The sequence below is a fragment of the Leuresthes tenuis genome, unplaced genomic scaffold (assembly GCF_036924035.1).
Source record: "Leuresthes tenuis unplaced genomic scaffold, fLeuTen1.0.hap1 SCAF_17, whole genome shotgun sequence".
NCBI lineage: Eukaryota > Metazoa > Chordata > Actinopteri > Atheriniformes > Atherinopsidae > Leuresthes > Leuresthes tenuis.
In genome coordinates this window covers 6,654,402-6,670,756 of record NW_027325371.1, presented here as the reverse complement: position 1 = coordinate 6,670,756, position 16,355 = coordinate 6,654,402, and the positions used below count along the sequence as shown (strand labels likewise).

The following is a 16,355-nucleotide window of genomic DNA, read 5'->3' as shown; positions in this document are numbered from 1 at the left end:
GTCTATTCCAAGGTTGTATAGAACAATAGGCTCTAGTCATAAAGCTGAGAAGAGAACATCTGTTACATTCAGGAAGTGGTGAATTTGTAGAGTAAAAAGCAGTTAAAGACGTCATGTGGCAATATATTGTTTACTTCCTTATGCTTGCTAGGTTTTTTCCCCCTTTTTTATTTTAAATGCTGACATTTTAATTGTAACAGTAATAGTGACAGTTTTGGTTTGTATCAGTTGATAGGTGCTGAAATAAACTTATTTACTTATTAAACTTACTTATTTTAAAATAAAAAAAACCTGTACGAGGGGCAACGTTGTCCTATTCGTGATTGAACATAAGACAGAAAACAGTAGGACTTCTTCCTGAGAGTGAAATTTATGTGAAAGAGGAGTATAGGAGCAGGTAAAAAAAATAATAATAAGACAGTAAAAAAGATGCAAGGTGTATATGAATACAAAATATCACACAATATAAATCAGTTGTATTAGATACCTTAAAGCTTAGGTGGTGAGTGGTGCTGAACTGATAATCTTGAAATGTTTACTGTATACTCATAGAGATATAGAGTCATAATCAACAATAGGTTTTGAAGAATGATTATAGTAGTATGTAATATTTTTCTGCAACTAACACTTCCTTTCAGATGGATTTAACGCTTTAATTTTGAAGGCAAACGTTCTAAACTTCCGGTACTTCTCCTTTACGTCTGATTAACTTTACGTCCTTACGCACCCTGACGTATGAATCATCCTTCCCAAAATGGCGATGCATCTATTTGTCTGGCGATTACCTTTCTTGTTATCTGCGCAACATTAGGGTATTAACCACCTGGAACTCAGTGTTTGTAAACTGGAGACAGTTATTAAAGAACTGGAGTGAATCTTGTCGTCCAAAATGTCCACAGAGGAGCTGTCAGCTTCGGATAGCGAGGCTGTGCTCGCCGGCGCAGGAGAGCGATGGGCACCGGTGGGCGCCGTAGCAAGTCCAGAAGATGAACCCGGGAGCGGCGGTCAGACAAGGCAGAAAGGCTCGTCGTCGGCCACCGAGGAGGTGATGTCTGTCCGGCTGAAGAAGCTTGAGGAGGAGCAGGATTTGCTGAACTCCTCTCTGCTTGCCCTCACCTCTCACTTTGCTCAGGTTCAGTTCAGACTAAAGCAGATAGTTCACGCTCAGAGCGAAGAGAAGGAGAGGATGCTGGCCGAGCTGGAGGAGTTCGCCTTCAGGGGCTGCCCGCACGTCGTGGGCTGCAGAGCTCAGGATGCCACACAGCTGGAGAACTCGGTGAGCTTTTTGGTTCCGCTGTCACGTAATATATAAACACCGCGATCGTACAGTTATCCTTCACACATTCTGTGTAAATGCCGGGGACATATTAGAAATTTAAATATATGTAGAACTACGGTGCAGTGATTCAAAGTAGTGCTACAGGTGTCAGGTCAATAAACTTCCTGTATTTACTCAGTTTTGAGGCAATAGTATAATATTCTATGAAGTTATAATTTTAGTTATATTTCCAGCCTCCTTACATCTGATGATTAATGTCACATTTTTAGCTCTTAAACCAATTTCCTGGTTTAAACTCGACCATCAGGTTAGATCTGTAGCTTAACTAAATTTAGTTTCTTCACACATCCTCAGTCACATAACGCAGTCACATACACATATAAGATTTGCCTCCTTTTTGACACAACAAAAGATGCCATCCACATGTCAACTTTAGTTATTTTGGGTTTATTTCTCTTCAACAGTCTGGAATTTACAGTACAAGTCTGTGTGTTAAGACAAAGATTTGGGTTGTAAATGAAATAATCAAAACAATGTGTTGTGTGATTTATGTCTACCTTACTGAAAATGAGCGTTATAATGTCATCAGGGAGGATGTTAATGCTTTCATTTAGATGCATGCTGTGAGTGTTACAGGCAGATTAACAAGAGCGATTCAGTGGTTGTGAGCGGTCTAATTTAAATGGGTAGTGCACTTGTTGCGTCACTCTCTGGGCTGCTTCACCGACCTGTGCTTTGTTCCCAGAGTTTCCTTATCTTTGGTGGAAAATGTTGCCTTTGTGTGTGTGACTCACAGCCTAATGTAAACGCCTCCAGCAGATTACTATCTGCGTAATGAAGGCTTCTGTGTACACAGAGATGTTGAAGCACCCTGCTTTGTTCACATTGTTGTTCTCACAGAAGTGAAGTTTCAGCCTCATGTCATTATTAACTGCAGGAAACGCGGCATTAGAGCTCACTGTGTGTTCTTATTTCTCCCTTGTCACATGCTTCACTTGCAGGGTGATTTGGTGAGTATGACGTATCCAGCTCCTGATCCTCAGGAACAATCTATTTTGCTGGGAACATTTGTTTTAGAAGCAACCGTGACACCCCTGCAGTCTTAATATATTCATTGTGGGTACTCCTCACTCGCTGTCTGCATAAATTACAATCCCTGTGTGTGTGTCTCTTGTCAGAGTGAAAGGGAGAAGAGGGAGCGTCTGGAGGCTCAGAGGGAAAAACAAAAGGATCTCATTTTCCAGCTGAAGACGCAGCTGGACGATCTCGAGCGCTTCGCCTATCAGGAGGGCAGCTACGACTCGCTGCCGCAGTCTGTCGTCATGGAGAGACAGAAGGTGGGAGTGTAGAAAAGCAAAAATGCGACACTTCGGTCCCGTCACATGTCGACGCACAATATTAAAGTTTCAGGTTTTGGTCAGCCAGCAGTGATCACGTGTTGTTAATGTTAAAAGAACGCATCTACTATAAGCTACAGAAACCCCTGAAGTGTTTTTTTTTTTTTTTACTGTTTTAGATCAGGTGTAACAAGTCAAACATCTCTTTTTAGAATTCCTTATTAATGCTTCCTCCTTTGTTTCTTTTATTCCTGCTTTTTCTAGCTTGGCTGGACACTGTCTCATCTTTACTCTCCTCCTATAAGTTAGCTTGTGAACTGCAGAAGTTGTAGCATGTGTGTATATATATATGTTTAAACTCTTCCTGGCACCAAGCAACACTTCCTTGTTTGCATAACTGAAGATTGCTTTCAAGGAAGTTCAACTTCATCATCTTGTGGAATCTCTGATTTGTTGTGTGACACTCAGTTGTTTGACCGTAATTTACAGCTCGTTCTAGATACACACTGAGGATCAGGAAGTGGTGCGCTTCAAGAGTGTGACACATAATTAGATCTAGCAGATAATTCCACAAGCACATTAAAGAGGTTGTAATTGGATTTTTATGGTGTGAAAATAAAGAAAAGTGTTAGGGATGGACCCGAGAGACAATTATCATCTTATTTTGGAGCTCCTGTTCGCTTAACAGTGAGTGACAGCTCATTGTGTAGCTGTGCTGCTCACAACTTTACTGCTCTGTTCCACTCTTACTGCTCTCATTAGTGTCCATTGCTGTTTTTGAATAACTTGCTGTCTGAATCTGCTCTGTCTACCTCACTTTGATCCATGTTTCTAGTTACTGACACAGACAGTACATCCCAGTTTCGCTCTTAACTGCTTACTCATGCTGTGTTGTCACATCTTGTTACGTTTCTCGTGTGCTTATGGGTACACTGAGGTGTTTTTTTTCCTATATGTTATTGTCCCAAATGTGTAACTATAATAATAAATTGTGATAATTTCCAAATATGTTAAAGTAACATGTCTATATTGGAAAGGACTTCAAAGCACGTCTGTTTGTATTCAAATCTAGTAGCAGAAAATTCTCCTTAAACAGTATAAACTTTGCTACTTCCATTTTCTGGAGGAAAATAAGCTCTCCTTCAATGGACACTGCATTTCTCAGTTACTGTATAAAAATCCTTCACTGACTGAAAGCTCCTACTACTTTAAAGGAGCAGTGAAATCGCCAACAAGAGCTTTTACCTTCAGTCTGTGTCACATATTCCAGGTTATCATTGATGAGTTGATCAAGAAGTTGGATGTGAATCTGAACGAGGACATCGGGAACTTGTCGCCCGAGGAGCTGAGGCAGAGAGTGGACTCTGCCATTGCTCAGATAGTCAACCCAGCCAGAGTCAAAGAGCAGCTGGTGGAACAGCTGAAAACCCAGATCAGGGACCTGGAGATGTTCATCAACTTCATCCAGGGTAAGTAGGCGTCTGAGATGTTGTGGAAGAGGCTAAGAGCTGAACTGTTTATGCGGTGTCTGCCTGCTTGCTTGACCGTCTGTTCATATTTTTTTTTTAATTTCTTCTGAAAGATGAGGTGGGGAACCCCCTGCTGTCTGATGGTGGACACAGTCAGCAGCCACAGGCAGCAGGGATCAATGCCAGAGCTCCTGGTGTGAAAAAGAGAAGTCAGTCACTTTATAACAAATGGTTATTTTGATTAAACTGCCTAATGCCTTTCTTTGTATAGAATATGCTCTGAAATGGTCCATCTTCTGCAAACGTGGGTTTCTAAATCTTTCCCCATCTTCTGATTTTACTCCTCGCCTTGCAGTGGATCCAGAGCAGGCCCAGAGGATGCGAGAGACCGGCCTGCAGCTGATCCAGAAGGCCCTCGCCGTGCTGCAGATCTTTGCTGCCAGCCAGTTTGGCTGCGCAACCGGCCACGTCCCCCAGAGCATGTGGCCTCAGGAGTCGGGCGGGCAGGACTATGGGCTGCTACTGCAGCATCTGGAGGCAGCTGTAGAGAAAGTGCGAGTGTTGGGCTCACGCAGACATCCCTCTGTTGATCATGTGGTCAGCTACACGAGCACATCCATGCTCGGGGCCCGAGACGAGCTGACAATGGCTGTGAGGAAAGAGCTGGCCATTGCTCTGAAAGACTTGTTGTCTCACGGCCTCTTTTCACCCTCACAGACCATGAGCCTGGTGCTGGCACCCATCTCCTGCCTTCTGCCTTACAGACCAGCCCCACAAACAATGCACCCATGGGAACTTTTCATCAAGTACTACCACTCCAAAAACGGGAAGGCCTTTGTGGAGTCACCGGCCCGCCAGCTTTCACAGTCCTTCAGTCTGCATGTTGGCGGCGGTCCGGTGACCATCACCCCAAAGCAGTCTCTGCTGTGGGCCATTCACCATGTGCTGAAGGAGCATGGACGCTACAAGCGAGGACCGGACACAGAGTTCAAAGCTCTGGTGTGTATGGCTCTGAACGAGCAGCGCCTGGTGTCGTGGCTCAACCTGCTGTGCAAGTCTGGGACTCTGATACACCCACACTACCAGGCCTGGAGCTACATGGCCCAGACGGGCTTTGAAGGAGCGCTTCGCATCCTGGGTCGCATCAGCCATCTTAGATTCAACCTCCCAGTGGACCTGGCTGTTCGGCAGCTCAAGAACATTAAGGATGCGTTCTGAAGAGGAAAGAATTCAGCGAAAATTAAACAAACACGAATCTCAGCGTTAAAGCATTTTATCAGTTTAAACCACACTGCTGTTACCTGTTAGCATTCAGGACCAAAGTCTCTGAGTATGTAACCGTTCAACGGTTATTTAAGCGTCGACCCATTTGAAGTGAAGTGCAAGTATGTGATGTCAGCAGTACATGCATGGATGTTGTGTTCGTCAGCATATCGCAACACGTTTTAAAAAAATGCCAAACTGACAAGAAAACAGCGCTACTTGTACTGTAAACATGCCTTATAGTGGACACTGAGATTACCTCACCTCTAGTAAAGCCTTCCTGATCTTTCTGACCTGTGCCCAGCATACAGTATCATCCTCTGTTGTACCTGATCGTGCTCTGACCTATGCACCAAACACTGTGGGAGAAGCAAGACTCGTACAGTAGTCGGCATTGGAAGTGTTTTCTCTTGGATGGTACGAGAAGAAAACAAGTGAGCAGAAACTGTACAACTACTGTGGCTTTTACACAGTAACCAGGAGCTGAGGGAGAAAATGCACTGACTGCTGTTACAGAAGGAATTATTCAGCCGGTAAATCGTGTGTAGCAAGTTGGTTGATCGCAAAGCTAAACAAAAGCACTCAGGTCAAGTTGAAAAGTAGCTTTTAGTATCCACAGGTCAGGGTGTTGCGAAAGATTTCCTACAAATATGCAGCTTTCGGCTTCTGTCTTGACTCTGTTTTAAACCATCAAAGCTGTTGTTGTGTTTCAGGTGTGTGAGCATTTTGACCCTGTATGAGCTGCTGCTTTCCTCCTCTTTCAGGAGTGATCTAATACGAATATATCTCATACTCAACATGGATGTAAAAGTTTTATTCCAGATTTTCTTTTTATCTTCCAGAAACGGCACCGATCGTACCCTTAACAACTGAATGTATAAACCATAGATGCTGTTTAACTGAGGTTAGTTTATATCTGCTGTAGGTTTTCTTACCGTTTATGGCGTTGAACCCTCAGTATTCCTGTGACCAACACGTATGTATCAAACCACTGGCTGTATTTGTATTTCCTGTGATGAAAACCTGATTCCTTTGTAGTGTATTTTGTCAAACCTCTGTTCTGTTGGGTTACATTTAGAATGTGTAATGTCATATTTTCCCTGTTGTGTTTTGTTCGGTTGTTTATTTATTTTAATAGCTTATTGGTGAAGCAAGTGAAACACATCAACATGCTAAAAGTAGCTGCTGTGCTGTAACTGGAGCAGTTTTTTGGGGAACAAGACTCACTCGATCATTTAGATGATCATATTTATGTTATTCTTATTTAATCATAAATCAAAGATGATATATTGGGATGTATGAACTGTGTTTGGTTTTTATTATATTTAAGGTGTACCTGCAAACAAATTAAACCCTGAAAGAATGGCTGTGCTGCTTATGCTTCTTTATTTCTTTAGTTTTTGAGAATGCAGTAAGTTAGAAAATTAAAAATGGAGATTAGCATTTTTTTAAACTGTTAACATTCTTTCATTAACAACTTTTCTTCACACACACTTAGAGCGGTCTACAGAAAATGACAGGATTGATATAGGGTACAAATATATGTACATACATAAACATGGTCATTTAAGGCTTGGGAAGCAAAATAAACAGGAGTCTTTTTTCCTTTCTGTTGAGGAAAGCTAACAAGTTTTAGATGGTGAAGTTAACAGGTGGGTTTGAGAGCTCGTAGCTGTAGGTTCATCCATCTAGATTGTTGGTACTTTGTTGGATTTATTTGACTTTGGAGCCAACCTTAGTGTTGGAGTGTTGAGAAAGTAGCCCTTAAATCTTAGTGTTCATCATAATATTTGGATAATTAACTAATTATTTCATTTTTTTAATTGTCATTAAAAGGGTACAAATTGCTTTGATAAGATAACATTTCACCTGAATAAATAAGTGTTTTAACTGAGAATTTCCTCATCTAAACATCATAGACCGTTCTTGATGTATTCCAGGTTGTCATAACATCTTCACTTTTAACTAATCTGGAATAATACTTACATTAGCCAAGAGGTCAGGAGGTTTAAAGATGCAGGAAATCAGTTTTGAACTGGAGGTTTTTGTAATCTATACACACACACACACACACACACACACATATATATATATTAATAGTGCCATCACTATCTCTAGTATGAACATAATCATTGACTTGCAACTCAAACAACTGATATCAAACTAAACGGTTCCAAAGATTGTGCTATTTTACCTGTCAGAATAATAAAGTGGAAAACTTTCTAACGACAAAAGAAACTTAATTCACAGATTTAATAATCACATTTTGTTTTTAAGTAGAGGAGAGATTAAGGTTTGATGACGTGACTTTACCAAATACAATTCATTATGTGTTCCTTTTCATTTTCTTCACAGCTTTACATAAGGATCAAAAAATTATATAATAATGATACTGTTTTTTGATTGAGATTTAAAAAAAACTGACATTCAAGCAAAAGAGTTGGGTTTTTTCCCGTGAAAACAGTCAAAATGCAAAATGAATATAAATAAGTATAAACAACTGCTCGTGTTGGCGTTTTTATTTTCCAACATAAAATAAATATACTGAATAATAAAGATATTTGAAGATTATCACGACGTGTCAAAGCAGAGGATTTATTACGGAAGTGACGTATAGAAACGTGGGGGTCAAAGGTGACGAAAACCTTCTTGACTTCCTTTCCTGTTAGCGGTGGCCGTAGAACAGCATCAGTGAGTGAGATTTCCCTTCGAACAATCTTCATCCATCACTACAAATATGCCTTAATCTGTTGATTTTATCAAAACACATCGATGACAATATTTCCCCTTTGTAAACGGTGTCTGTTATTTTGTAAATTTGTGAATGATTATTTGATTAAAACGAGCAGTTAAGTCTGCGCTGTGCTGATTTCAACATGGCAGCTCCCTTAATGTAGACGCGCAGTCTGCCTTTGAACCTTCTCCGTAGGCTTAGGGTTACACATTCGTACTACATATCGAGCCTTTTTTTCCATTATAACCTAATGAGTGTTTGAAATGTACCGAGCATACATGAGAGTTGAATGTGTGTAAAAGACTGTTATTGTTGTAGTTGCTCCTTAGCCGGAAGCTAATGCAGCAACAAGGGTAAAACTCGAAACTATAGGCGTTTGACTCGTGTGAAGTAACATTTGTATGGTTGGTTTTGTCTCTGAATTTGGTATAATGACAGGGGAGCCGACTAAACGTGTGTATTCCTTTCTATTTATCAGAAATGGGCAAGTTCATGAAGCCTGGGAAGGTGGTGATGGTCCTAGCTGGACGCTACGCCGGGCGCAAAGCTGTCATCGTCAAGGTAAAAAGCGGCCTCTGAGCGACTACTATATCCTGCTAATGCAGCTGGATTTATGGTATTCAATCTACCGAAAACGGCACACATTCTGTAATACTCACAGTTGCTTATCTAATGTTTGTTAGCCACTTACATGCAGTATTTGGAGCTTCTCAACGTCATCTAATGCAGCACAAGCGAAGACTCTTTGAAATTAGATTTATAGCTGTGTTAAGCAATGTTTCCTTTAAAGATGTTGATCACTTCAATATTAAACAACTTTAAGTCTAGCTTCTGAAACTGCTGCTGAACTCTTGTTCAGGTCCCTGCAGTGGAAAAATAGAGGAAAATACTTGTTTACAAAAGTGTATTAGGTTGCTGTGGTACAAACCCATCTCCAACCTGATGTCATTTCCATTCATCTCTCTACAGAACATTGACGATGGCACTGCTGACCGCCCTTACAGCCACGCTCTGGTCGCAGGCATCGACCGCTATCCTCGTAAGGTGACCACCACCATGGGCAAGAAGAAGATTGCTAAGAGGTCTAAGATCAAGGCCTTTGTGAAGGTCTTCAACTACAACCACCTCATGCCCACCAGGTCAGTGTCATTTATCCACATCTCATGTACCTCTGTGGGAGAGACCTTCTCTATTGAAGGCCTGGCAACATCAATTCCTTCACTTTTTAAGGAAATGATTAAAGTAAGGCTCTATCAGACAGGCAGAGCAACAGTTTTGACATAGTTTATAGGTAATTACATGAGCAACACTGTGGGCTGCGTGACAATTAAGGTGTAAATTATACATAGTTGGTTGTAACAGGTGCCTACAAATCTTTGAAGTATTTCTGGAGTTGTTTCATCACCCTGTTTTAGTTTGACTTTTTCCTTTCAGTTGTCAGCAGTTTTCCCTTCTGCTCTTTGTTTTGGGGAAATTACATTGTATAGACAGCCATGTGGTGTCCATCAGGTGCTAAAATATACAGATTGATTAGAATCTGCCACTGCTCGAGTGGAAACATACTCTGAATGCAGTTTAGATTTAAAGTGTGTTGACTTAGCTCCATTTTACTTACTTATTTAGTTCTTACATGAACCATTTAGTCCAGGGATGTCCAAAGTCTGTCCTTGAGGGCCGCTTTCCTGCAGGTTTTAGATGTTTCCCTGCTTCAACACAACTGATTCAGACAAAATGGATCTCTTCCAAAGATTGAGTTCAGCACAAGCCTGCTGATGATGCATTGATCTGAATCAGGTGTGTTGAAGCAGGGAAACATCTAAAACCTGCAGGATGTGGACATCCCTGATTTAGTCTATTAAACACTAAAAATTCCCCTTTTTTTGTTGTTTTGAGTCTTAATGACCATAATATTTCTCAAAACCATTTGGATAAATTACATTTTTCTCAGACAATCACACTATTTGTGGTATTCATCTATCGCTTACTATATTGTGCTGTTGAGGTGGAATTTTAAAAAAAAAATTGAAGCATGTTTAGTAAACAGAACCTGGGTCAATCATTGGCTTCTCACCTAAATATGCTGCCTCAGTGTTTGTGGAGCAAAAATGCGTCTCTGTTTCACTGAGTTTGTTGCCAACATGAAAATGTTTGTCTCTGAAACACCTAAAGTGGATGTTGACATCAGTTTAGAACTGGTAGATGGCCAGTCCGGTTAAGAATTTGTTAAAAGTAAAGCTCATCTCATCGCCTTGTTTGTTGAAAAACATTTTCATTGCTTTGCTGCTTCACCCGCAGATACTCTGTGGATATTCCTCTGGACAAAACTGTTGTCAACAAGGATGTCTTCAGGGATCCTGCTCTCAAACGCAAAGCCAGGCGGGAGGCAAAGGTCAAGTTTGAGGAGAGGTGAGTCTCTTGATGTAAAAATAATTGAGCTTAGACTATCTGCTGCTTGTCAAAATTAATTTGGGTTTGAATAAAAAATGTGCTGATATTCTGTCTGTTGTCTTTTCAGGTACAAGACGGGCAAGAACAAGTGGTTCTTCCAGAAGCTCAGATTCTAACTTCACTCGGTTTCACAAATAAATGTTTAAAAATGAGTTATTTTGGTTGTTGACTTCTTCTTGTTTCATTTTGATTAAGGTGATGAGGGAACTGCTTCCTTTTAACATTAATTGGGGTCTTTGTAAAGTCTTAAAACAGATTTCCAAAACTGGAACCTTAAAAGCTGACATTTTTGTTCATTTCTACGTACACAACTTGCTCTTGGCATGACTAATTTTGATTTAAGTAGTGAAGAATATTTTCTTTTCAAACAGGTTTGTGGGTCATCATATTATATAAGATGAATGAAAGCGATGCAAAAAATCAAGAGGAAAGATCAAGTGAATAGTTGAATAAGAGTACAGTTTTAAAATAGTTCACTATAATTTGAGTCACTTGTGCTTTAAACTATAAATTCACAAAAATGATCAAATATTTGCTATAAACTGCAGTTAAGTTTCCACTGTGATCGGCCATGGCCTAAGTATCTATATTACTGCATATATATCAGATGTGTGCAGGCATATTATTTACATGGTGGACTTCTGTAGTACTTGTACAGAAAAAGTCGCTTTGGATAAAAGCGTCTGCTAAATACATAAACGCAACATAACAAAAAGTGTTGCTTCTATTGAAGTAAATCTTGTATGACTTTTGAGCTAAATTACTTGCTTGCTCTGAAAAAAATTTACATTCAAATACAACCCAAATAATTAAAAGATTAGAAATGATTACATAAGGACAGTTCAGGTTGAGCGGTTTGGAAACAAAGTTTGAGATGATTGGGACATGTGCAGGGATAGTGGATGTATTGGACAAATGATGTTGAAGATGGAGCTACCAGGCTGGAGGAAAAGAAGAAGACGTCAGAGGGGCTTCATGGATGTGGTGAAGGAGGACAGGCAGAGCGTTGGTGTGACAGAAGAGGATGTAAGGGACAGAGTGGGATGGATAGTGGGATGATTCGCTGTAGCCAAAGACTGAATGTAGTCATAACCGTTGACTTAAATATAGGAAAAGGTTGTAGTAGCTACATAATCACAAACAAATAGCTAGAATTAGTTAATATCAAGTAGTTAGAACAATCACATAGCATTAAATACAGAATATATGACTAAACTGAAACATAACAAGCGTGATAGACACTGTCTTAAGATGGTATTATTAATAATTTTTCTCCCGCGGTGCTTCGAGCATGTTTTCACGGAAATAGACAGATTTCCGACAGCACCTGAACGCCTCTTGACGTAGAACGTTTGCTGAAAAAAGAAACTGAAAGAATACATATCACTTCAGAGCACATCGAAGATAACACGTAAGTCCTCTCTGAGTTGCTTTTTAAAACTTTTTTTTTTTTTTACCAAGAAACTTAAGTCATTGCGTTAAATTAAAAATTTTGATTTAAAATCAGACATATCGCAGCTTCCCCCCATTTTTAAAAAAATAAATTAGCTTTCGTTATATAAGAGTTTGTTGGGCTGTGCCTGAACCTGAGACCAGGCCCTCGACAGATTTATTGTTCTAAAGTTTTCTTTAGCTGTGTTTTTTCTTGTTGACACCGAGTGTTTGATATAATTTGGTTTATTACTTGTTGACTGACAACAAGCTAAAGCGGTTATGTTTTCCTAAACATTTCAGGTCACTTTCACTATGTCATCAGACGAGGTGAGACGTCGTTATCCTTCTTCCTGTTGTTTTCATTTGTTTTGCGCAACTTTCACTCAATCAGATAATCACATATTCTAATAGAAAAATATCAGCGCCTTTGAATTAATGGGTTTTATTTCTCCATCTGAATGTTTGTCAACTTGTGTGTCAGGATTTCTCTCTGGTGACAGACACCAAGGCCTCGGAGGACACCTTGGAGGGAGTCAGTGCTTTGATTAACACCTGCAAGGTGCACTAAAACACTTCCATAATCCACACAATCTATAACAGTTAAATGTCATTGATCTACATTTGTACAGTGATTAAAATCCCGCTCTTCTGGTAAGAAAATGCACTAAAATACTGTAAAGATTTACCTCAAAATGCCACCATGAACCCTTTATCGTGATATTAAAAGTTTAAACCTCAGTGCGTGCTTTAGATAAAACCTTGGAACAAAACGAGAAGTAAAATGCGATGCTTTTACGTGTAAAAATACAAAATTAATTGTTAAAATGTTTTTAAGGAGCAGCACTTTCTTTTAAAGTCAAAAAGAAAAAGTAGCAGACTATTTTCCCCACAGCTGTAAATATTTTAAGGTTTTAGGCTGCTGGAACAACTCTCGATAGATTAAAATAAGTAGAAAAACGGAGAGCTGGATGAAAAAACAGTCCTCTGATGCTGCTCCTCTGCTGCATCCACAGAAACAGTATGAGCTGCTGCTGGGGGAGCACAAGGAGCTGATCGACAGCAAAAATGACCAACTGGACATGATCAAGCAGTTCAGGCAGCGAACTGAGAAAATTACCCAGAATCTGAAAGAGGATGAGCGCATGTACAGAGAGCAGACTGCAGATGGAGAGGTGTGTGTTCTCTCTGATGTTTGAGCCTCACTGTGTGAACAGTGGACATTTGAGCTGATGTTATCCAGCTGTTTTGGTTTTGGGTTTCTAGAAGAGGCTTGGTGTGCTGAAGCAGGAAGAGAGCGATCTGACGAGGGAGATCCAGAAAATCAAGGCTGCTATGAAGGAAGAGGAGGACCAGAACGCCTTCCTGAGAGCACAGACGGACGTACGTTAATCAGAGAGCTCGCACCCCCACATCCATCGCATTTCCCTGCTGAACCCCGTGTCTGTGGATTTCAGGTGTTCTCCGCCATGCCGGAGAGGAAGTTTGTCTTCAAAGGTCTGACGGGAGACGCAGACGACTGGAGGACTTTTGAAATGAAGCCGCACATAACTTACCCGATGGAAGGAGGAACGGCACTGATCACGTTTGAGGAGGAGGAAGGTGAGTTTGTGTTCGGGCATGGATGAGCAAGTGAGCTTTTTATTTACAGCTGCATAAAAACTAAGACGAGATTTAAGGATAAGAATTACAAACAACCTATCAAACGGGTCGGGATGCTGACATGACATTTTAACAAAAGCCGAATTCAACTCTTTGCAAATCATTTAAAACAAATATTTCATTTAAAGTAGTACAAAAAGAACATGTTGATACTGAGAAACTTCAACATTTTCTCATTTTGAATTGAATTCTTATGACTTGGTGTCAAGTAAGAAGAAAGATGGTAAGAAGGCAAACTCAGCAGTCTTTGAGTTGACCTTTTCAATTGAACGTTGGTCACAATATAGAGATGGCGAAGCATGATGTCAACTCTCAAGCCCCCAGAGTCCAAAAATCCAACAGCCTTTATGCAGAACTGGGAGAACACCTGTTCTGCTTTAGTCTGTTCCATAAACCAAAAAAGCTGTCTTAACTCAGACAAATCAAACGGCACGCCAAAGCAAAAACTCATACACAAATCAAATGGTTGAAAAAAAAAAGACAGCCAGTTCTAACACTTAACTTCAAAAGAAATCAAACACACAAAACAAATTACTACTCAGAGAAAAAGCCTGCACTTGGTTTCACCCAATGAAGACCTCACCGATACCTAAAGTCAGGAAGTGCTGGGCCAGCCTCTTATTATTATTTGTTGTGATTAAAAGAAAGTCACCGCCCCTTCTCATTACTCATAGATTTGTAACAGGAAATACAAATAATAGGACATTTATCTCAAATTTATTCTTAAATTTCAGCACTCCTTTTCAACCATAGAACCGTACGTGTATGTTCAAAATATTTTTTAGTGCCGCCGGTTTTATTCTTGTCTAAATTTGCTGGTGTGTTAACTTATTTCTTTTACTAAAACACATAAACAGACTGTTTTGTTTGAAATGTTTTGTTGCACTGTCAGAACAAGCCACTAGAGGGCAAAATGAGCTAAACGTTTCAGCCTCTGCAGACATCACTGCTCTGATGTTTCCATTGAAATGTGAACGTGCCTGTTCATTGAGTTTCACTTTGGTTGTTGTCCTCATCAAAGTGGAAATGGTTTATTATGCTTGTGTTTCGTCATCAGTTGCGAGTAATATTCTGAAGATGGAGACACATAAACTGGATCTGGGAGAAGAGTGCAGGATCACTGTGGAGGCCAGGCCAGTGCACCTGATGGTTCCCAGTCTGGTAGAGGTAAAGCAACACAAACTAATGTGTGAAATCAAGCTTTCAAGTGCAGCCTGTAAGTGATCTGTGCTGCTCCCCGTCCTGCAGATCGACTCCGAGGTTTGTTCTCGCCGAGTTTTAATCTCCAACCTGCCCAAGATGGACATGGACACCCTGGTGAACAAGCTGGAGATCCACTTCTCCAAGAGGAAGAACGGAGGCGGGGAGGTGGACACCTGTGAATTCCTGTCCGACTCTGGGACTGTGGTCATTTCGTTTTTGGAGAATAACGGTGAGCATTAGAGTTACTAATCTACTGTAGGCCCACAGCTTCTTTTTAAGTTGATACCTGGGTTTGTGCTTCATGAAACATTTGTGAATATTTAACGGATGTTTCTGTGTTTTTCTCCCATCAGTTGCCGAAGGTTTGACAAAAACAGAGTATCATGAAGTGAAGCTACAGCAAACAAAGCACAGAGTGAGAGTGACTCCGTTTCTGAATGGAAATATCACAAAGCTACAGGTGAGCGCACTTCTCAGGAGACAAAAAGTCCCACTTTTTAAAATCTGTGACGTCTGCTCTGGAAGTCAGATTTTTGTCTTTGGCTTTTCCTCATCAGACCAAGATGTCGATGTGTCCGCGGACGGTGCTGCTGACGGGAATACCAGAGATCATGGAACAGGAAACTTTGCAGGATATACTAGAAATCCACTTCCAGAAAAACGGCAATGGCGGAGGAGAGATCGAAGCCTTCCTGTACAACCCTCTGGGTCAGCACGCCGAGGCCGTGTTTGGCGGCACATCCCCGAACACAGAGGAGTAGCTGAGGTTTCATCTCTGCTCAATAAAAACTGAGAAAAGCGAATGCAGCAGCCATGCTGCAAAAAAATCTAGAAAACTTTCTCTTACTGATGTCAGTAAAACTCAGCAGAAAAGATACTTAACCTTGTTTTGGCATCTGTAAATTGGTGGGTGATTTTTCTTTAACAAAATCAATTTTGATAAAAGAAAAATGTTTTTGGATGAGGGAAGTCTTTAACCTGAGTGTGAGGCCTTTACCTCAGTTAATATTGGTGTGTTCAACACGTATATCTTGAGAAAACTGATAGTTTAATGAAGAAAATACAAACCAATGATCTGCTGTAACATTAACTTATCACGGGAAAATAAAATGACACAAGGCTATGGTTTCTCATTTCATTTGTGAACCTGGTACATTTTCCTAATGACTTTATGGTTTAACTCTCCAGTTCAGCTTTTTATTTCATATATCCAGGTATTCATCTCTGTAACTATATATATATATATATATATATATATCTTACAAATCTTTGAATATATGCATTAAATTTGACATATTTATAGAACGTGTGCACGTTAATCTCGCCTAAAAAGTTGATTTTGCGTTAAAAGGTTAAATTTCCGTTAACTGGTGCAGACACTCAAAATTACCGCAGATTAACCCGTTAATGGAACTAGTGGAAATTTAATTTCCATTCCGTTCTGTTTATGCCACTAATTCGAAATCGAGACTCGTCAGACCAGGCAACCAATCTTCCAATCTTCTATTGTCCAGAGCCTGTGCGAACTG

The 16,355-nt window shown here is 40.3% G+C and overlaps 3 protein-coding genes across 3 annotated transcripts; all 3 read left to right on the top strand.

Annotated features, from left to right (window-relative positions):
* Window positions 1-743: 743 nt before the first annotated feature.
* rundc1 (RUN domain containing 1) lies at window positions 744-6,713 on the top strand. Its single transcript, XM_072368796.1, has 5 exons — window positions 744-1,276; window positions 2,458-2,616; window positions 3,887-4,085; window positions 4,199-4,294; window positions 4,441-6,713. The coding sequence occupies exons 1-5, from the start codon at window positions 890-892 to the stop codon at window positions 5,301-5,303; spliced, it is 1,704 nt and encodes a 567-aa protein (XP_072224897.1). The 5' UTR covers window positions 744-889; the 3' UTR covers window positions 5,304-6,713.
* A 1,243-nt stretch (window positions 6,714-7,956) lies between these two features.
* rpl27 (ribosomal protein L27) lies at window positions 7,957-10,682 on the top strand. Its single transcript, XM_072369058.1, has 5 exons — window positions 7,957-8,039; window positions 8,561-8,643; window positions 9,052-9,221; window positions 10,378-10,488; window positions 10,598-10,682. Exons 2-5 carry the CDS (start codon window positions 8,563-8,565, stop codon window positions 10,644-10,646), a joined length of 411 nt encoding a protein of 136 aa, XP_072225159.1. The 5' UTR covers window positions 7,957-8,039; window positions 8,561-8,562; the 3' UTR covers window positions 10,647-10,682.
* Window positions 10,683-11,875: 1,193 nt separating this feature from the next.
* Window positions 11,876-15,946, top strand: ifi35 (interferon-induced protein 35). The gene is made up of 10 exons (XM_072368826.1): window positions 11,876-11,941; window positions 12,265-12,291; window positions 12,446-12,523; window positions 12,978-13,136; window positions 13,228-13,344; window positions 13,419-13,563; window positions 14,681-14,790; window positions 14,872-15,055; window positions 15,180-15,286; window positions 15,384-15,946. The coding sequence occupies exons 2-10, from the start codon at window positions 12,277-12,279 to the stop codon at window positions 15,585-15,587; spliced, it is 1,119 nt and encodes a 372-aa protein (XP_072224927.1). The 5' UTR covers window positions 11,876-11,941; window positions 12,265-12,276; the 3' UTR covers window positions 15,588-15,946.
* Window positions 15,947-16,355: the final 409 nt, after the last annotated feature.